The sequence below is a fragment of the Protopterus annectens genome, chromosome 9.part0 (assembly GCF_019279795.1).
Source record: "Protopterus annectens isolate FY-2018-M chromosome 9.part0, PAN1.0, whole genome shotgun sequence".
NCBI classification, from domain to species: Eukaryota; Metazoa; Chordata; order Ceratodontiformes; family Protopteridae; genus Protopterus; species Protopterus annectens.
In genome coordinates this window covers 768553536-768576310 of record NC_056743.1, presented here as the reverse complement: position 1 = coordinate 768576310, position 22775 = coordinate 768553536, and the positions used below count along the sequence as shown (strand labels likewise).

The following is a 22775-nucleotide window of genomic DNA, read 5'->3' as shown; positions in this document are numbered from 1 at the left end:
ACCCTGACAGGAAGATTGAGAAGGGAGAGATCTAGCACTGGTCTCAAGACTTCCCTCTTTCTCTGACATCAGAAAAATCCTTGAAAATGTAGAACCAGAGAAATGGAAAGACTGCTGAGGAGAAAAGTGAGGGGAAGCCGTAAGAAACAGTCTGACATTTTAAAATGTCAGACTTTGAGAGCCTTTCCTCCTCTTTGTGGAGCCTCCTTGCCATTGTTTTTGTTAAAATCCTGTTTACTGCTAACCTGCTACCTAAATTGCTTTTTGAAAAAAGAAGCTTGAGTGGAAAAAGGAAGGCCGGAAGATTTGAATCGCTCCTTGAATCATTTCTCCCCTCTCATCAAATCTTTTAAGAACCTCACCTGTAGAAGCAATAAACAGGATCTCCATGTCCAGGGGAGAACTTAAAATTGCAGTCTTAACATATTCTGGTAAATTTTGAGAAAGTAACCTAGCACTTCTAATTGTGACTGACCCAGAACCAGCAGCTCTGGGGATAATGTTATCAGAACCATAGACACAATAATGGTTTAATTACAAGAGAAACCGATAAAAATTGAGGCATTCAATGCACTCTTTACCTTAGGAGGAGGAAGGTAGGTTAACAATTAACTATGTCATATTCTTAAAAAGACATAAGAAAATAATTTAACATGCCAGACCAGCATTTTAATAATTTGAAAGTTAGAATGGCAGAAAAATACACTTTCTTCTCAAATTTGTTAAAAGCACTTCCATTCTTGTCAGTTGGCTGGGGTTAGCATTAAGTAGTCTGATTAACAGTAATCTAAAATAAGAAAAAAATAGTGCAACATCTGCTTTAGGTTTAGAAAAAGTACAGTTATACAAGTTTAACTTACCATAAAAGTAGATGTTAGAATGACCACTGCTGCAGTAGATTTACATATATGGGTTATTATCCTGCCAGGGATAACACAGCCAGTCAGCTTCCACACACCCCAACTATTCACGCAGCTCAAGCTGAGCTGACTAAAGACAAGTTAGGATGCAAATCCCTTTAGAGCTTCCCTGCCAGCAGTGAGAGGGTAGGTGAGCCACAAAAAGACAGTTAAATATATGTCCACACCTTGGTACAGAAAACACCAAAAATCGAGAGGGATGGTGAGAGCGGCTACCACAGCAGTGATCATTCAAGCATCTACAGTTATGTTAAGTTTACTTACACAACTCTATGTCCTTCATACTGATAACTCCTGCAGTAGCCTTAGCTATATGGGTGCATTACCATAGCTAACTATAGTTAGGAGGTGAAAACAGAAGGATCCAGAAAGCCAGTGGAGAATGGTCCTAGCAAAGTTTGATCTCAACCTACAGAATGAATCAAGCTTATAGCGCTTTGTAAAAGTATGTACAGTGTACCAAGTAGCAACTTCTAAAATTCGGCTAGAATCCAGCCCTGTCCAAAAAGCCATAAGATTTGGTATTTAGTATAACAAAAGGTAATAGCCTACACACCATTTGGAAATAGTCTGTTTTGACACAGGTTGCCTCTTCTTAGCTTCACAAGAAATGAAGGATTGATCTGAAAGATTTAGTTCTGTCAAGATAGTACCAGAGTTGTCTGTGGATATCCAAGTTATGAATATCCTTTCTCCCTCATTTTTAGATTAAAGAAAGAAAACTGGGAATTGGACAGTTTGGCGTCAAGTAAATTCCAATATCACTTCAGGGATAAAAAGGATTAGTTTTCAAAGAAACCCTGTCCCTGTGCAAGATGAAATAGGATTGACTCGCCTTAAGCGCTTGCAACTCAAAATACTCTTCTTGCAGAAGTCAGAGCAAACTTTTAGTTATGTACTTACCATAACTTTAGATGTTTGGGATCCATCTCACCTACATTCTGTACTGATGGGCTCGGAGCCGATCCTCGGCTCCGACTCGGCACGCTATGCTATAGAGCGAAGCCTCTTATCGGCTGAGCTATTCTCTATCCCAGGATGCACCACCACTACTTCCCCAGATCTTGTTTGTCCGCACTCATGCACACACACATAACTGTTTATATAACATTGCCAGATGTTTCAAGATGAAACAATAGAACTCGGACAGTCCGATCTCTTCTGATCTCCAAGGCAGGGGGAAGGAGGGTGGGTTATTAAGAATGTAGGCGAGATGGATCCCAAACATCTAAAGTTATGGTAAGTACATAACTAAAAGATGTTAGGTGATCCTATCTCGCCTACATTCTGTACTGATGGGACAGCGTCCCTAGCACCTAATTCCTGGGTGGCTCACTGGAAAACACTCCTGAGAACTGTGGAACCAAATGAAGCTCGCCCCAGAGATGCCACATTCAATTTGTAGTGGGAAATGAAGGTGTGCGGGGAAGACAACGTAGCCGCAGCACAAATGTCACTAATGGCAAGCTTAGAATGGAATGCTACTGAAGTAGCCATAGCTCTTGTAGAGTGAGCTTTGACAGAGGTTGTAAGCTCTTTATTAGAAGAGGAATAAGCCTGACTAATACAGTCCCTGATCCATTTGGCAATAGTGACCTTTGTGACGGCTTTGCCCAATTTATTATCTGAAAAGGACACAAACAATTGATCTGTTTTCCGTGTTTGTTGGGTCCTGTCTAAACAAAAGCGCAATTGCCTGTGAACATCCAATGTGTGGAAGATGTATTCCGCTTTGTTTGAGTACTTTGGGAAGAAAACTGGAAGTTCTAATGACTGTTGCAGGCAAAACCTGGAACAAACTTTAGGGACAAAAGATGGATTAGGCCTGAGGGATACTGTATCTTTGTGAAAAACCAGGTACGGTGGTTTGACAGATAGAGCTTGAAGCTCTGAAACCCTTCTGGCAGAAGTAATCGCGACCAGAAAGGCAGTTTTCCAAGAAAGAAGTTTCAAATCACAGGTTGCTGCCAGTTCGAAGGGGGAGGAGGTTAAGGCACGTAATACCACATTGAGATCCCACGGAGGAGCGGGATGAGAAATCGGAGGTCGTAAAAGCACAGCACCTTTCATGAATGTTTACACAATCTGTTGCTCATTAAAGGTGGGTTTATAGATTCATGAAAATTGGAAATCGCTGCCAATTGGACCTTGATGGTGGAGACTGAAGAACCTTGATTGAATAGGGAAGTTAGAAATTTCAGGACTTCTGACACCGGAACAGTGATGGGATCCAGACCCCGGAGTTGAGCCCAAATAGCAAATCTCTTCCATTTGCTAGTATACAATTTCTTAGTGGCAGACTTGAGGGCCGAGGATAAGATACGTATGACTTCCGGGTCTAAAGTATGATTCCTGACTATAGTCGGAAGAGGAGGAGCCAAGCTGTTAACTTCAAAGTGTGAAGGGACTGATGGAGTTGTCCCGACTGATTAATTAATAGGTCTGGGATCTGATCCAGGAACCATGGTCCGTCCAGTGCATATTTCCGAAGATAGGGGAACCATACCTGACGAGGCCAGTAAGGGGCAACTAAAATCATTTTGCTCCGCAAGTGAGACGCCTTTTGGATCACTCTGGGAAGGAGGGGAACTGGAGGGAAGGCGTATAGCAAGCCGGTGGGCCAAGGGTGGGCTAATGCGTCCATAGGACTCTCCCCCGGAGCTGGAGTGAGAGAGAAGAACTTTCTGCACTTCGCGTTCAGTGGGGTTGCGAAAAGGTCGCAACAAGGAGTTCCCCATCTGCTGAAGATCTGAGTTGTCACTGCATCGTTCAGAGACCACTCGTGAGGAGAGAGAATAGTTCTGCTTAGTCTGTCGGCTATCACATTGGACTTCCCAGGGATACGAGTCACTACCAGAAAACGTCTGGTCGCCACTGCCCATTCCCAAACTCTCATGGCCTCTCTGCAAAGGGGGTAGGATCTGGTCCCTCCCTGCTTGTTCAGATACCAGACTACTGACATGTTGTCGGAGTGAATGGCAATTACGCCCTGAGGGAGGTAATTGTGGAGGGCTTGTAGAGACAGAAACACCGCCCTCATTTCTAGAATGCTGATATGAAGGAGACTCTCGTCGGAATGCCAATTGCCTTGGACTGACCTGCCCAGGTAATGCCTCCCCCCCACCCCGTCTGGGAGGCGTCCGTCATCAATGTGGCCATAGGAGGAGGTGGAAGAAAGGGTTGTCCCTGATCCAGATTGGAGGGCACCAGCCACCAGAGAAGGTCCCGTTTGCAGGTTTCCGTGATCCGTATGAGGTGACAGAGGGAGATCCTGAAAGGAGCACTGTGCCGATAGGAGCCACTGGAGAATTCTCATATGCAATCTTGCTAAGGGGACTAGGAGAACAGTGGCCGACATAGAGCCTAATAGCTGCAGGACCATCCTGGCTGGAGCTTTGGATTTGAGAAGCAAGGCTCGGACTTGAGCCTGTATAGTCTGTATCCTTTCTGTAGGAAGATAGACCGCATTTGGTTTGAGTCTATCTCTACTCTGATGACCCTTATGCGCTGAGATGGCAGCAACACAGACTTTGGCCAATTGAAGGTGATTCCAAGGGAAGTGCCTAGTGATATGGTGGCTTGTAGGTTCTGCAATAGTAGACGCCTGGAGGTGGCAGTTAGGAGCCAGTCGTCCAGATACGGAAACACCTGTAATCCTAGACTCCTCAGGTGAGCAGTCACGACCGCCAAACATTTGGTGAACACCCTGGGGGCTGTGGTGAGACCAAAGGGCAGTGCGCATAACTGAAAATGACCGTCTCCCAGGCTGAAGCGCAAATGTCTCCTGGACACCTGATCTATCAGGATGTGATAATAGGCGTCCTTGAGATCAATGGAACACATCCAAACGCCTTTCTCCAGCAGTGGGAGAATGGATTGTAAGGTGACCATTCGGAACTTGGACTTTTTGACTGATCGATTTAGGATGCTGAGATCCAAAATGGGCCTCAAGTCCACCAAAAAGAATCTTGAGTAAGTCCCTAATCCGATCTGGTCTGCGGGGACCGGTTGGATGACTCCTTTTTGAAGCAGCTTTGAGATTTCTAAGGCTGCGATTTCCCGTTGACTGGGTGGCGGGTCCGGGATTTTCTTGGACGGCGGTGGAGGGTGTGAAAAGGGATGGCGTAACCTCCGGCGATGATTCGAAGCACCCATCGGTCCTGAGTGATACCTTCCCAGGCTTTTAGGTGCCTCGAAAAATGACCCCCGACTGGCTCCGGAGCTGCACAGTCGGGCAATCCTTCAGGGATTGTGGAAGGCTGAAGAGCCACGAAAGGACTCGCGGTCTCCAGTGTTGCGGGGGCCTCTGCCGCCTCTGGGACGGCGTCTTCCAGAAAAATTTCCCCCTCCTCTGCCTCTAGAAGGGGGATCATCCTGCTGCGAGGGATAAGACTTCTGGGATTTACGGAACCACATTTTCCCTCCTCTTTTAGCCTTGGGGTAAGGCCGAAAGGGAGTGGAAAATCATGCCCCTACAGCAGTCAAAGTCTTATCTTCTTGCTCGCAGCGGGTCAATGTGTCCTTTACCTTGGGTCCAAACAAAGAGGACCCATCAAAGGGAGCGTCGGCAAAGGAAGACTTAAAGGCTTCTGCAAAATGACACAGGCGGAGCCAGGCTTGCCTCCGTAGAGCAACACCCGTACCCGCCGCTCTACACGCCCCCTCGGCTGCATATGAAATGAGCCTCATGGACGAGTTTGATATCGATGACAGCGTGGCCAACTGAGAGCCAACCGTCTGGGCCAGCTGCTCAGGTAGGTTACCCAAGAGGGTATCTGAAAGCTCCTTGATCAGATCCCTCTGAAATCTAGTGAAGTGTGTTAAATAGTTCAGGGACCTTAAGGTAAAGGCCGTTGAACTGAGGGTGCGCTTCCCATACCGGTCCATGCTCCTAGACTCCTTATTAGGAGGATGGACGGACGTCGAAGCCTCTGCTACATCTTGTTGGGTAGCAGATGCCACCACCAGGGCATCTACAGCCACACCTTTGGTCAGAAACTCCTTCTCTGGGGGTGCTGATAAGAATTTATTTGGGCGAGCAGGCACCGGTTCCACAGAGTCTGGATGCTCCCACGCCCTTCGACAGATCAAATCTAGGAGCTCGTCGAAGGGCGGAGACACCCAGGAAGCGGAGGGCTGAGCCCCAAAGGCCTTGAGGAACACCGACTCGTCAGCAGAAGGGGGTTTGGAATGCAAGCCGCCTCGATGTTTGAGGGCTTCCAAGATGTCTGCAAAGGAGACATCATCTGAGGACGACTTAGGGGACCCCTCCGCATCATCAAGATCGGTGTCCGACGTGAGAGACTCATCGGGGGAGTCTACGTGCTTCCTCTTGCACAGTCTTTTCCTTGGTGTTTCTTCAGAAGAAGCTTCAGAGGGACCTCCAGGAGGGGGGGAACCCCACTGGGGGTGACCTCAGGCCCCGAGGCTCCGCTGTCTAGCGACAGGGGGACTACCAAAGACCCAGTCTCCGTGTGTAGGGAAGGTGGCGGTGAGACCGTGGAGGTAGCCAAAGAAGATTTGGCCAAAGCACTCCTCATGGCCCTGAAGGCCGGACCGCCAGAGTCCTGGGAAGGTCCAACCCCCATGGCCACAACAGTAGACGGTACCCCGCAGCCGACGCACTGAGAGGAAGGCTCGGAACCGAAAACATCGGTCCCGAAGCGTCCCCCCCGGGGCCGACCGAGGAGGTCCGTGTACCGAACTCCGACTCGAGAGCCGGGGTTGGAGTAAGGGTCGGAGCCAACCCGAAAACCTCCATCGGCTCCACCAGCACCGGCTCCAACGGTGCCGAGGCTGTTGGAGGAGGAACCAGAACTACAGGGTGGGCCATCAGCTCCGAAGCCAAATGGGCTGGAGCCGAAACTAATTTCTGGAATACAGGAGACTGAAACAGTCTTAGGAGCACCCTGTCGATGTCCGAATCCGACATCTTGGAAGATCGGGAGGAGACCGACCGGGTCCGAACTGACTTCTCCATCGGCTCTGAAGGAATGGGGGACCGGCTCCGAATAGACTCGACCAGTATCGGTGCCGAGGGAGATAACATAGCAATTTCCCTCCGTGCCGAGGAGGGCTTCGGCGCCGAAGGGGAAGAGTCTAAGCCGGCAACCCTCATCGGCTCCAAAATCAGTGGAGCCGATGAAGGTGACCCGCCTCTCGAAGCCCCAGCCATCGGCTCCGAAACCAGAGGAGTCGAGACTGGAGGCATCGAGGCAGACCGTTCCGCCCTCAGCTCCGAAGTCCGTGGAGCCGATGGAGAAGCCTGCCTAGATTTCTTAGTGGTCGGTTCCGACGGGCTGGTCAGAGCCGACGATTTCTTTTTCTTAGCTGGAGAGGAAGAGGAAGATAAGGCCTCCTTGAAGGAGGGTTTGATAAGCCCTTTTAAGATCAATTTATTCTTCCTCTCTTGGAGGACCCTAGAGGAAAAAGCGTGACACACGCTGCAAGACTACTGAAGGTGTTTGGCGCCTAAACAGTACACGCACAAGGAGTGATCATCGGTGATGGACATTTTATAGTTGCATCTCGTGCACTTCTTAAATCCTGAGGGTCTATGCTCCTTAGACAATGCCTGTAGACTACTCACTATATCAGAGAAAACACAATGTATGTCACTCAGTAAAAGATTTTCACAACAATAAAAAAAACTTTTCTTATTTATTTTTTACGAGAGGCGAAAGCCCAAGAAAGTTAAACAAATAACAAATACAACTACAATACACCAAAAAGGAGGGCCAAGAACCTCTAACTCAAACAGGTACTTGACCTCCAAAATACAAGACGACTCACTAAAGAACTAGGGGAAGGCCCCTCTAACTTAAACGGAAACCTTTCCCTGTTCAGTCACACAAAATTACCACAAAAATTTTACAAAAACACACTTATACACAACGATAGCTGTTAAAACAGCTTTTGGGTAAAGATTAAAGAATTTCCTGACAGAAAAACTTTCAGAAAAAAAGCACTTGGCTCAGCCAAGTTCGAGACCACGTCCTAGCTTGTAAGCATCAAACGAGATCTGGGGAAGTAGTGGTGGTGCATCCTGGGATAGAGAATATCTCAGCCAATAAGAGGCTTCGCTCTATAGCATAGCGTGCTGAGTCGGAGCCGAGGATCGGCTCCGAGCCCATCAGTACAGAATGTAGGCGAGATAGGATCACATAACATCAAACTGTTTTTCATGTTAAGAACATCAAGTCAGCCCAGTTTAGTTGGTTCACGTATCAAGTGTTAGCTTCTCTAACACAAAATGAAGATTCCAAGGAGGGCCACCAGTTTTCTATGAGGCCTCTTATGCAAAATCCCTATCAAGTCTATTTGGCATTACACTGTATTGAAAGAGGAGGATCCAAGGACAAAACATTCTGAAATGTCTGATAAAAGAACCTTGACAGAGGAATAAGAAAGGTCATAGGAGAGCAACTCACAAATACTGTAAAACCAGGCAACAAGCCCTTAATGGGTGCTGGTTATGTTGTTGGCACCAACTAGAAAACATTTGCTAATCTATAATTTTCTAGTGGCAGGCTTTCTTACCTCCATTAGTACCTGCAGCACGTCCTCAGAAAACAGGTGTAAAAAGGCAGGCAACTGATGATTTATGTCAGGGTATATCAAACAACCCTGATCTTGTATGAGTAGATCCAGTCTGAGGAAGCTTCTGGTAACTGCCCTGTCCATTTTCAAAAGAAGTGAGAACCACATTTGCCTGGGCCTGAAGAGTCTCACCACAAGGATCCCGAGGGATTCCTTCTGAACTTTCAGAAGCACCTCAGACAGTACTGGAAAGGGTGAAAAGACATACAGGAACATTCTTGCCTAAATAAAAGGCAACTGTCTTCCAGTCCTTCTTGCATGACTTTAGAGAATGGAATTTTGGCAGTTCTTTATTCAGAGAGGAGTCAAAAAAGTCAACTTGAGGAATTCCCCACAGACAGATCAAATCTTGAAAGATCCCCTGATCTTGTTGCCATTCGGAAGGGATGCCCTGGACTTGCACGTCTGCCACACAATTTTGCTCTAATAGAATGCAAGATTCCTGAAGTGTGTGCTGTGAAAACTGTATCTTAAGCTAACACAGATAATCTTCAAAGTGGATGCGACTTGGTTCCCCTTTCCTTGTTGAAGTACCACATGACTGTGGTATTGTACACAACCACATGAAGAGGTCCCGGGGTCCAAAGACTGCTCAGAGAGTTGACTGCCTTTATCAGGGTAAGCACATCTTTGATATTTATGGGCTTGTCTCTCTCCTTGGTGTCCCACACCCCCTGCACTTTTTATCCCTCTTGAAACTGCTCTCCCCCAAGCAAAGTCCAAAATGTTTCTGGTGACTGACTGCTTTGCAGCAGGGAGGTAGATGGGGAAACCTGAATTTAAGGATATCTGTTGTCTCAATCAAAAGGCTTTTCTTCCGACAAACCCAAGGACTAGGATCTGAAAAGATAAGGGGTGTTGATTTTGGGACCAGAGAGATTTCAGATACCACTGCATATTTCTCATGTGGAGTCTTTCCAGGAGTATCATGAGAATCATTGGTGCCATGAGTCCCAAAATCCTTAAGTATTCTCTCGCAATGACTGAAGTCTGAGTGGAACATCTTAACAATAGATAAAAATAAAGATATATTTCCTAAGAAGAAAAGTTATCTGAAATGACATACCAGGAAAACAATCTTGTGTGACAGTCAACAAAGACCTGTGAACGTTCTATTTGAATCCCACTTTTTGCAAGCAATCTCTCACTCGAGAGAGATTCCAGACACCTTGAAAAAGGCACTGAAAAAAGATAAGCAAGTAATCTATATATGGAAAAGTGTGGATACCCTGTAGCCTCCAATGAGCTATAATGGGAGCTACAAACTTTGAGAACACCCTTGGTTCAGTGGATAGTCCGAAGATAAGTCAGAGAACTGATAATGTGACCTAGACACACACAGTTTTAAGAAATGTCTGAAATCTCGGTGAATAGGAATGTGACAAGCATCTTTTAATTCTAGTGTTACCAAGCAATGTGAAAGAGGAAGCAGTAGCAACAGGTTGTGAAGTGACAATTTGAAATTTGCCACCATCACAAACTAGTTTAGGAAATAAATATCCAGATCTGGTCTCAAAGGATTTTCTTTCTTTGGGACTAGGAACATCCTTGAATAAAACCCCTTGCTTACCTGGGAAGGAGGAACTAGTTCTATCACTCCTTGGGACAGAATGCCATGAACAGGTGGAACCAAGAGAGTCAGATCAGCAGGATCAGTGAAGATCCCCTGGAAATGAACGATTTATAGAACCCATTTGTCTGAAATAATCTGTTGCCTAACAGAAACATGCATATTCAGACCTTTTGGAAGAGAAGAGAGGCCAGGGTGGGAGGGGGCACCACAAGGTCTCCTGAACAGTCACTCAGACTTGGACTGTCCTTGGTTTTGGGAAGTTTTGTGAGTTTTTTGGAACCCCCTTACCATTTATTCTTAATGTCTGTTTACCTGAACTCTGTTGAAGCAGTTTATTCTGTTTTTTGCCAAAACTGGATGAGAAGAAAGAAAATCCCTTGGACAATTTGGAAAAAGAGGGCTGAAAAATCTTAGAGATTCCCTGGATCAGCTCGTCCTTTTCATCACATTATTTGATTACCTCTGCAGCAGAGGGGCCAAACACAATCTCTATCCAAATGAGAATTTAAACTCTCATTTTTGTTACATCGGTGGATTTCTAAGAATGTAGATGTGGGAGGATGGCAAAATGGTTTAGGAGATTACCTTACAGACACAAGGTGCAGGTTTGATTCTCACAAGCAAACCTCCTTAAAACAGTACACAAGTAGCCATAGTACTGGAAGTATCATCACAGTCATACACACTATGACCAATAAGTAGTGACCTGTACATTAGAAGAAACCAAGTTATTTAAAGAAGATTTTTCTTCACAAGAAGAAAATTTAGATAAAACATTCTTAAACTTTCACAATTTGTCAGAGCAAGCTTGAATACATCAGCCTGACAATTTGAAATTCTGAAAATCAAACTTATAGAATGATACTTACAGGAAAGTGTGCATAAATAATTTTCTCATCCTTATTAAAAAAAGAGTAGAATTGGAATTAACTAAGTGCTTAGCAGCAGTGGAATCAAATAAGGCTATAGTTGCTGTCCAGGTTTGGGAATAGTGTATAAAAATTTAAAAAACTCAGGAACTTTATACATTCTATCTGCCTTTTTGGGGTCAGCTGGCTGACTATACAGAAAACTACAGACAGTAAGAGACATCCTCTAAAGCATACAGGACTGGAAGAAATGGTGTAAGTTCTGGAAAATCCTAAAGATAATAACTCCTAGTATTTTCTGAAAGACTTTGAAATCTCAATATTCATCCACTGAAAACACTGGGATCATTCTTGGTGTAGTCTCAAAGAAAGAGAAACCCTCACAGGGAAAATCAGAAGGTGAGCTCTCCTCAGAATCTGTATCAGAAATCTGATGACAAAACTCCGAATTCATCCAGCATCTTCCTGTTCATATTCAGAATCTTGAATCTCTTTAGGAAAAGAGGTATCCTCTTTCTTTTAACACAAACTACTTAAGAAGAATAATCAATAGCCTGAATTAAACCCAAGCCAGTCCCAGTTAACTACCCCTATCCACTGAAATTCAAGGAGTACATACATGCTTGTTTTTTAGTTTCTTTTTGACAGGAAAAATAGGTCCAATGGCATTACTAATGGCAGCAGCTGCTTCCCCAGGGATACTCAACATTTAGACACAACAGGGGAGCCTTCCCTGCTCCCTTTCCCAGAGAAGATGAGTGGCTCTCCCTTGCTTACTGAGGGGACTTCCCAACAGTCAAAGAAGATGTGGCCAATACCCGGTCAATAATGGCTGTAACACCAGAAGGATCCACTGTAAAAGATGACTAGTCTATGGTACAACAAATGGCCACAGCAGAGGCACTCACATGCAGCTGAGGGAAATGGCTAGCCTGCTGTGGTGGCAAAGGCTGTTTGCTTAACTTTTTCTTTTTGTGGCTAAAGAACTGACTATGGGGCCCTTAAGTTTGTTCCACAGTCATGGTGAAAATGGTGCCTCTTTCTTGGGGAAGAAATGTGGCAAATGCCAGTAAAGCTACTAATCCACAACAGCTAGTTTCCGACAGAAAAAACACAATGAAAAGCACTTTGAATCACTATGGCAATCAGAAAATGGAAAATGAAACAGAAAAAATACATTTTCAGTTGGTATACACTAATTTTAAACAAAGAAATAAGTGCCTCCATTTAAAACATTGCTACAGTCTCGAGACTATATGTTAACACTCCTAGCTTTAAAATAACTTTCTGAAGAGGAAAGTAATAAAACTTCAAGAAAATTTAAGAAAATGGAAATTTTTCCCCCCAAACAGAATTTATCTGCCCAGCAGAGAAAAGCACAAGCCCACTGTTAATCCACAAAAGCCTCACAAGAGAGTACAGTAAAGCTCTGAAGGGATTCACACCTCAACTTGTCTTTTAGTCACCTCAGCTTGGGCTGCCTGACAGTATGGGCACATGGAAGGTGCCCTGAAGCTTTGGAAGCTGGCTGGCTCTTACATACTCTGCAGGATATAACCCATATAGCTAAGGCTACTGCAGCAGCAATCAATATGAGGAACATCAGTTATTTCTTTGTGAGCCTAAGATACCTAGTAAAACCTGTCAGACTTTCTAGGAGAAGGAAGATGACTTTCAGGTACACTAAAAGCTGTCAGAAAAAAACATTTGCAATTGCAAATGCAGATAAAACAGGAGAGATGTCTGCAGATTGTGGAATATCCAGCTGTAATAAATCATAATGTGTCCATCTACTTAAGTCTCAGAAAAATAATAGGTCTTCTGGAGGGAAATCTGAAGAAACACTTTTCTCAGAAACAGAAATATTCAGCTTGTGAATAAAACACTAAAGCACAACATTCTCCCAATAATCCCTGCACTTTCTGACTGAAGATCAGAGTCGTAGGGAAATGAAACTCTTCTTTACTGAAGAATTAAACAAAATAAAACCAGAAATTAATTCTTTTGCAAATTCTAGCAAACCTTCCCTGTCAACAAAAATAGACTCGTGAAACATAATTTTAACTTGTTTTCTTTTCTTGGTAGACTCCCCAAAAAAGATAAACCCAATGCAGGCATACCATCTGAGGCTCTGGATCTCTTGCCAGTTATATTTACACCTTCACCAGCCCCTTCTCTCAAGGCTTACACCAACAGTAATTCACCCTAACTTGCAGAAGACATTCCTACAGCTGCAAAGGATGGGTCTAGCTCCTGGTCCTTAGTAACTGCAGGTGCTGCACCAGGACAACTTTGGTAAAACAATGAACAGTCCAAGGAGCCAAGACAGGCCACAAAAGGGTCAATTATCAGTTGATGAGGCACCTGATACCCAAAGACTCCCTTAGTGACCTTCCTGTGGAACAGGGAAAGAAAAGCCCAGGAGGTCCAGTAACTGCTCCACTGGTTCAGCCAAAAAGGAACACTCAAAGATAGACTGCAGAGCCTGTAAATGTCAGTAAATCTTGCGACAACCCAAAAAAGTGGTTTTGAGGAAAAACACACAATGACAAGTCTCTAAAGGCACAAAGCCCTGCCCTTAACACATAACTTCTATTAATATATGTAGAAGAAAGTTAAAAACAAAGTTCACACAAACATTCAAAATCCACTAGAACAGTATCACAGTCCAGACAAAGTTTTCCAGCTTAAAAATATTAAATTCATAGAAAAAACAGTGGAAGGTTTTCCTCAGCAGGGGTCTTACCTGTCCATCCTTGAAAGATCACTAACCAACCATCAGATCCACAAAGCACCAAACACAAAACTGGGCTTTTTGGTATCTGCCTTTTTTTAATGGAACTCTGCTGAAATTTCTGGCAGTCAGGGTGAGTATAAGGTGCCCTTAGGCTTTAAAAAGTTGTTTATCCTTGGCAAGATATAACCCAAATATCTTAAGATCTTACAACAGTTATCTTAAAGATTAACATCATACTAACACCAGAGAAAATGAGTGCCTTCCTGTGTTTGGGAGTCATTTAAGTTTTATGCCCTCCTCATACTAAAGAATAAACTGTCAAATCTTTTTCAAGATAGTATGATGAAAAGCCTGTGAAACGTGCTTCAGAAAAGATATAAGCTGTCTCATGAAAACATTAAACTGATGGATTAAGTGAGTTATTAGAAAATAAATGGATTGTTTTTCTAAAGAAACTGGCAGCTCTGTGTAGAAAAAAAGCTTTCGCCTGTGTGATACAAAAGAAATCAGAGAAAGCACAATGGCATTCGTAGACGCAATTGTTAGAAAAAGCTGCTGCACAAGCAACAAAAAATATTAATTTATATTACCCAACATTATTGTTTTATATATTATATATATATATATATATATATATATATATATATATATATATATATATATATATATATATATATATATATATATATATATATATATATATATATATATATATATATATATATATATATATATATATATATATATATATATATATATATATATATATATATATATATATATATATATATATATATATATATATATATATATATATATATATATATATATATATATATATATATATATATATTATATATATATATATATATATATATATATATATAAATAAAATCTGCTAGCAGGAAAAGTAGCTTGAACAACAAAATGCAATATACAGCACTGCAGAAACAAGTCAGTTATGAAAAAAGTAGCAAGAAAATGAAACATCCAGTTACAGTAAAACAGTATTCTTTAGCCATGAACTACTGGCAGAAACAGCAGTCTGAATAGAAGCAAATGATGTACTGCAGCTATTAAAATATGTTTTTGAAAAGGTAACAGGAAAATTGCTGCTTACAGACTGAAAAATTCTGTGGAAGTAATATACAATGACACATGGCTATACAGAAGAAAAATTCCCAAACATGAAGTGGAAAGTAAAGCTCTGCAAACAGTACGTAAAAATGAAGCACTCTCCTTATGCAGGTAACTATATACAATTGTCTCATGCACCACAGGGTATACAAAGATCACAGGGAGAGTAGTACTGCTAATTTAAAAGCTGACCAGAATGAAAACAGTGAGTATCCAAATCCTGTGATTTACTGTCACACTGATCTTTCTGCAGAAAACCACATGGTATCACTGTCAATGTTAGACTAACAAGGAGGTCATCTGCCAACCTACAAAGAGCAGATGGTCAGCTTTACTGTCAATTACCAAACAGCAGTAATGTTTATACACACCAGACAAACAGTTTTACATTTGTACTTACAGCTTGGAAAAAGAGAGCTTTACTAGTACAATGAAAATCTCTTAAATTACAGTGTAAAATTTAGGCTTACCCATTCTGCTTCATCATCATCTTCACAATCCCCATAGCAGGAACCTGCAAGTCCTTCTTTGGACCCCTTCCTTAATACTCTAATTCCTTGCAAGTCCACACGACGGCCCTTTACTTCCAAGGCTCCTTCAAAAGTATCCAAGGGCCAAGAATTTTCAAACTCGTCTACAAGGGCCATCATTTCTTCTGTCATCTGCGACTCTTCCAGCTTTTCCTGCCCTTCAGAAAAATTTATTTTTGCCACAGATGTACCTGAAATGAAATTAAAACTGGGCCATAATACATTGCAACAGTACTCCTTAAAATAAAAGATTCTTCAGTAGTTTATTTCCATAATCCCCCTATTGCTCAGTGCAGAGACATTTATTAAACTCCTTAAACCCTTTCAATTGCTGCCTACAGGTATTCCGCTGAAAGATGGCATGCACATTTTATCACCCACCAGCAGGGTCACTAAATGACCTCATCCCCCATCCCTACTATGACTACTGAATCTGTCTAGGAGGACTGTAATTAAATCATTTTTATACTTTATTGTTTATTTTTCCAACAATATATACCACTTCCATCACCAAAGCACGCTGGCATTCATTTGCACAGCATGTTTATTCATCTCTGCATTCCATGTGCTGATATTTGCTGCAGTTACTCTTCCTTATGCATCTCTATGCTTAGCTTTCTCCTATACAGTCTACAAATGGTATCTACCCACAAACCTGTCTGGCATAATGGTTAAGGTGTTTGCCTTACCAACACAAGGTACAGCATTTGATTCTCACAGGGGTAATTGGCTAGGCTTAAAATGGTCCACAAGGGCAGTTAGCCTAGTACTAACCTATGAACCTCAAGACTGATATCACTCTTTTTCACAAAAGATGTTACCAAATTAGTAGCATATAATTAAAAAGTCCAGTGACGACATACTCACACCTGTGACAAATTATGAGGTAGTCATTGTAAAACTAGATCGCAGACAGCATCTCTTGAAGCAGACACACAATAGGATGCTCAATGCCATAGACACTGGTATCTATTATTAGATTTTCCAGCAGTCATATCCCATAAGGCCCTACCTACGTTACCATAACACCTTTCACTGGATTCTGTAATCAGTGTGGTACCTGCATGTCTACCAACTGTTTTCCACTTTTTCAATCAAAGTAGCAATGTAGGCCAGCAAAATTGTTAACCACCACCTTGTGAACTAAATCTCCTGAAAGGAAACAGGATAAGTGGATGGGAAATCAATGGTCTGCTGCAAAACAAAAAACACAGCGATGGAGAAATCACCACAAACATGGAAAACCCCCTTCCAGCCTAACACAAAATGCCTGCTCTGCCACAAGGAAATATGTCAAATTTGTACTGTTTGGCAAAAATGCGACACAAAAACCGTACAGGGCAAATAAAAACCAGTATAGTGCTGAGGTAATAAGCTGCTTAGTTCTATCCTCCACTCACAATCGCTGTAAAAAAACAAAAAGCTGACAGAACAGACATTTTTATGTACTATACAATCAGGGAAAATCTCATGTCTCGGAAAGGCAGAAGAAAGTCTAAGAATGCAGGATAGAATGTCAGTATAGTTAAAAATAAATAAATAAAAAAAACGAAGTCCCAATAATGAACATATAGGAACATCCCTCTGAAACTGAAGATAACCAACACATGCAAATGGTATCGGTGGAAACTAAGATCGCCCAAATCCATAATGGAATATTTAAGATAAGCAACACACACTTAAGGACTATGCAGTTGCTAATTAAAAGATACATCAGATTAAGGAATCACTTACTGACCCATCTGAGGTTGCAACAAAGTCACAAGCATTGGAAAGAGCTTTTAAGGACAGAATGGCAGGAATGGAACTGCTTCAAGTAAAACTAAAAATACTGCAGAACTGGAGGACAGGTCCTGAAGGGACTACATACATTTTTCCGTCATTCCAAAACAACTGGAAGGAAAAAAGTGCATGAACTTTATGACAAAAGTGCTTCAGGGAATTAATAAATATACCACCAGAAATCATTCATATTGGTAGAGCCACCATATTGATTTCCCACATAAAAGTTACAGGTCACAACTGAGATTCTAATAAAATTCAGTTCCTCATCTCAGAAAAAACACATTTTCTCCAGTGTGTGTGTGTGTGGGGGGGGGGACTGTGTACAAAACTGCTGAAACCAGAACCTATGCTGATAATTATTCAGCATCTACCACAGCCAAGAGGAGATGTATTTAAATAGGAGATCATAAAATGTACAGAACAGCGCTTAATATAACAAGACTTCTTTTGAATCTTTTACCCTTTGAGTGTAAAAACATACTTAGACCCCAAAAAAAGCTTTAGCAGACTTGAAGAGGAAAGACGCAGACTTAACTAGTCCAACTGGAATGCAAAGTTTTGCTGCATGAAATGACCTAATAAAAAAGGGGAATGCCAAAGTTGGTAGAGAGAGACGAGACCTGTGAAAAAACAACTCTATTTCAAAGAAAATGATGGACAGAGTGAAATAAATGCAGATTCAAGGAAGCTGGAAGAGTAGAGGAGATTAACAAAAACATAGCCACCAAGGAGAGAAAGATGGAATAAGATGGATGACTAAAGAATATCAGACTATGTTGAGAATGTTGTTGTTGTGTCTTTCGGCTTTTCCCGGTTAGGGGTCGCCACAGCGGAACTCCAGTCCGCTAATGATTGGCAGTAGATTTTTACGTGCCGAGTTGCCGGCCCTGACGCACAACCTTCAACGAAGGTACACCCATTCACACATGTCTCCACACAGAAGACGCTCTAACTGAGAATCGAACAGGACATCTTACTGTGAGGCGACAACTCTACCGCAGCACCACCAGAATCCACTAACAAAAAGCACTTAAGTGTTTCTGATCTATGATTTACCAAAAAAAAAAAATACATAGTTTGTTTGCCTGCTTCACTTCACTGTTTTTACGAAATTATTAGAGTAAATGAGCATCTAACAATGAGAACTGTACAAAATACAGTTGTGAGTAAACCACCTCAGCTGATTTCACAGGTACAGAATTAACTTGAGTCAACATTTATTTGTCAGAGACAACAGTTTGTAGTTAAATCAAAATACATTAGTCATATTTTGCCACTTAAACATTTACCACTAGTGAAATACTGCTACAAAATTATTTGTTTTATGATATACTAAACACATCCCTGGGACTAGATAGTAGCCCCTTCATACAAAAATGGAAATGATAAAGGCCAAGACATGTAGGAATAGCTCCACTATGCATCAGAGTAGAGTTTCACCTGGTAGCAACATAATGATGAAATATGACAAACTGCCTTTGCGACCATTTAAAACTACAAGTCTGAGACGACACTGTCTGAAGGCAACAATCTGCTTCTATTACAAGGTACGTTGGGAATTACAGGACTGTCTCTCTGAACAGCAGAAAGTTTAGTATGCATAGGGCTGGGATGGAGACAGGATAAAACTACAAAGTGAAAAGGAACTATACAACAAGTAGACTGTTTAGTACCAGTAAGACTGAGTCACTTTACAGAGTGGAGAGTGCGAAGGGTTTTAAAAGGCAACTACCATTACTCCAAGCAAAAACAAACAAGAGTGCAAGTTCAACTGAAGGAGGAAATAAACAATAATTTCTTGTTAAGAGGATAATGAAGAGCGAGCTGAGAAATTTGGACTATTCAAAGGAAAATATTAAACCACTACTAAAAGCAAAATATGGCTTTAGAAAAAAAAATAAGCACCTGAAATATACACAGGAAATTGTGGAGTCCCTCTGGCTAAAATAAAAGAGTTGGAGAAAATATACTGACAACCTGAATGAATTGAAAGCTACAATTTTGAAAAAATGTACAAGTTATGTGCTCACCCATAACTAGGCATCTGTGTTGTCCATTTTCATTCTTCCCTACTTACGGTTTACACATCCGATCCTCAGATCCGACTCTGCCACATACTTCAGAATTCTGATCCAACTCTCAAACTCCTCCCTCTACCCATAACACCCCATTCCATCCCTATTACTCAGATCGAGTTTGCTGCTCTATTTACCAACAGCTGAAGAGAAACAGATACAGCCAGACAGAATAGACAGGGCTCAAACCTGGAACAGTAGGTTCCAAAACACAGTCCAATAAGTCCTTCCAGAAAAATAAGGATGGGGATGGATGGGAGGGGAGTTGAAGAATGAAAATGGACAACACAGGTGCCTAGTTATGGTGAGTACATAGGTTATAAATCTGATGCTGTCCTTTTCATTCTTCCTCACTTATGGGACAGAGTCCAAGCTACATTGACCTTGGGTGGCCCTCATGGAAGGATATTCCAGAATACTACCAAACCAAAGGAGGCTCTATTTCTAGATATGATGTCCAATTTGTAATGTGAAACAAAGGTACGAGTCTTGAACCATACAGTTGATGCACAAATATCATCAATAGACGTTTCTGACCAAAAGGCAGATGAAGTAGCCCTGGATCTATTAGACTAAGCTTAGGAAGATTTTCGTAATGTCTTAACCTTCTTAGAGAAAATCCATGAAATACAGTCTAATCCATTTATTGGAAACTGTTTGGCCTAGGGTATTTGGAGAAAAAGATAAAAAAGCTGGTCTAACTTTCTAAAATGTCATGTCCTGTGAAGGTAAAAAAGTAGTTGTCTGTGCACATTAAAGAGGTGTAGCATGTACTTTCCTTTACTGGAAAATCTGGGAAAGAAAACTGGCAAGTGAATTGACTGGTTGATGTTATTTTCAGAAGCCACTTTTTTTTTTTTTTTTTTTTAATTATAAACTTAAAGGTTAATCCGCAAAGATACCCTATCTTTATGAAAAACAGTTGTAAGGGGTCTTTGCCAAAAGAGCATAGAGGTCAGACATTTGTTTTGCTGAAGTAACTGCTAAATAGAAAACAGTCTTCCATGACAGAACTTTTAGGTCAGATTTACCCGATGGTTCAAATGGCTTGTGTGTTAAACCTACAAGTACCGCAGTAAGATCCCAAGGTGGTGAGGGATACTTTATCCGAGGTCTCAGAAGAAAAATGCCTTTCATAAAGGCCATAGACACACTAGAAGAAGCCAAGGGAATGGACTTATTTGCTGCTGTGTGGAAATTTGAAATTGCTGCCAACTAGTTAAATCCTGGAGAAAGTGGCCCCCTCTTTGAAGAGAGTTGTCAAAGAAGAATACCCAAAATGGATGCAGAAAAAGAATCCACCTGTTTATCTGACTTTGAAACAGAGAAGCTTTTCCATTTACTTTTATAAACTTCTTTGGCAGAGCCCTTTTGAGAAGCCGAAATAATGTCATGAACTGGAGAAGAGAGCATGGACTGTCAAAGAATTACTTTCACTGTTGCAGTCATCACATTTGGGTTGATTCCCAAAGCTGCAGAAAAGGGTGGAGGCAGTCAAGAAGACTGGGGGCTGGCTAGGATACCATGCAAGACTGGTGGGAAAGATTGCCCTGGATTTGGAGAAGATAGGAAGGTGGTAATGCTTGGTGAAGGTATGAACAGATGTCCATGTTGCAGCCTTCAGGATGTCCCTGGTGGGGACCCCACTGAGAAAAGCTGCAGAGGTGGAAGTTGCTGTGGTGGCATGTGTCCTAACCCCCTTTGAGGGTGGTTTCTCGTGCTGTTTGTGGCAGAAATGGATGCAGTGTGTTATCCATTTGAAGATTGTTTGGATATAGCCTTGCCCTCTGCTCTTGCAGCAAAGCTGACTAGCAATTGATCAGTTTTTCTAAAAGATTTAGTCTTGTCCAGGTAGAATCTGAGCTGTCTGTGTACATCTAGTGTTTACAGAATCCTTTCCCCCTTGTTTTGTGGGTTAGGGAAAAAGGTGGGCAAATGAATGGATTGGTTGAGAGCCACACTGGACACCACTTCAAGCATGAAGGATGGGTTAGTCCTGAGGGAGACTGTCAGCATGGAAAATGATGAAATGCTCCACAGCCATAAGTGCTTGTAGCTCTGATACTCTTCTAGCTGAAGTGATGGCCAGAAGCAAGGCTGGCTTCCAAGAGAGAAATTTTAACTCTGCTGAAGCTGTGCAGGTTCAAAGGGGGGCAGGGTGAACTTTTCCAACACAAAGTTAAGGTCCCAGGCTGGGGCAGGAGCTCTTCTGGGTGGCCTTAAGCTGTTATCCCCTCTTAGGAACTGTTTGATGAGAAGGTGTGAGAATAGCAGTGGTTCTGTGCTGAAATGAGCAGAGATGGCTGAGGCATGAATTTTAATAGAAGAGAAGGAATAAACCCCTGTGTAGTACCGTCTGCCAGGTAATCTAGGATGAGAGGTAGGGAGGGCTGTGCCTTTATAGCTCCTTTAGCCTGGGTCCAGGTGCAAAACCTTTTCCACTTGTCAGCATAGGATTTTCTAATGCTGGGGCATCTGGCCTCACATATAACATCTAGAACTTGTTTGCTTAGGCTGGCAGCTTGAGGAGAGGTCAGGGAATAAGCCAAGCTGCCAGGTTGCGGGTCTGCAATTGGGGATGCATGAATTTTCCATTCCTTTGCATCAGAAATGTTAGGATCTGAGGTAAGTGCCATGGTGGCAGGGGTGACAGGCTGCACAGCAATGGGTACCAGTGCTGGCGTGGCCAGTCTGGGCCAATCAGGATTGCCCTCAGCTTTTCCTCCCTTATTTTGAGCAGTACCCTTGAAATGAATGGTAGAGGGGGAAATGCATAGACTGAGAGGTTTACCCACTGGAAGGATAGAGCATCCACTCTCCAGGCCTTGCCGTGAGGTTCCCTGGTGCAGAATTTGCTGAGCTGATGTTTGAAGTGGGAGGCAAAAAGGTCTACTTTCGGGGTGCCCCATTTCTGGGTTACAAGGGTGAAGATTCCGAGGTCTAGCTCTCACTCGTGTGGGTTTAGCAGATTTCTGCTTAAGTTGTCTGCCAGCGAGTTTAGAGAGCCTGGCAGGAATTGTGCTAACAGATGTAGTTGCATGGCAGAAGCCGTGTGCGAAAGGGTCATGGCGAGCCTGCAGAGGGGATACGAGTGAGTCCCTCCCTACTTATTGATATACCACATCACTGTGGTGTTGTCCGTTTTGATCAGTAGAGGCCCCGGGGAGAGTAGGGGTATGAACGCTGTCAGTGTATGCTGAACAGCTAACATCTCTTCGGTTGGTGTGCAGATGTATTTGACTTTGGCTCCATTGGCCCTGAATGCTCCTGCCGTCCAGGGGGGCACTGCAGGCACAGTCTGATGCATCTGTGGTAAGGGTATGGGCGGGAGTGGGGTTGTGAAAAGGGAAGTCCCTTGTTGTGGTTGCATGCTGCTGCCCACCAAAGAAATCTTTCTTTAGACAAGGTATCATTGGTATAAGAGTTTCCAGGTCTTGAGAGTGCTGACACCAAAGGCTTTTTAGGTAGCACTGTAGTTTCCTCATATGGAGTCTGGCATATACAATGAGTGGAATGCAAAAGGCCATGAACCCTAGAACTTTCAGGATTT

At 42.6% G+C, this 22775-nt stretch overlaps 1 protein-coding gene across 2 annotated transcripts in view; it reads right to left on the bottom strand.

The window, feature by feature from the left end:
- TTC17 (tetratricopeptide repeat domain 17) overlaps positions 1-22775 on the bottom strand; it is a 3338929-nt gene that overhangs the window by 1079742 nt on the left and 2236412 nt on the right. For both annotated transcript variants that reach the window (XM_044083397.1, XM_044083398.1), the window contains one exon: positions 15306-15556. In XM_044083397.1, the coding sequence (XP_043939332.1) occupies positions 15306-15556 (251 nt within the window). The remainder of the gene's footprint in view (positions 1-15305; positions 15557-22775) is intronic.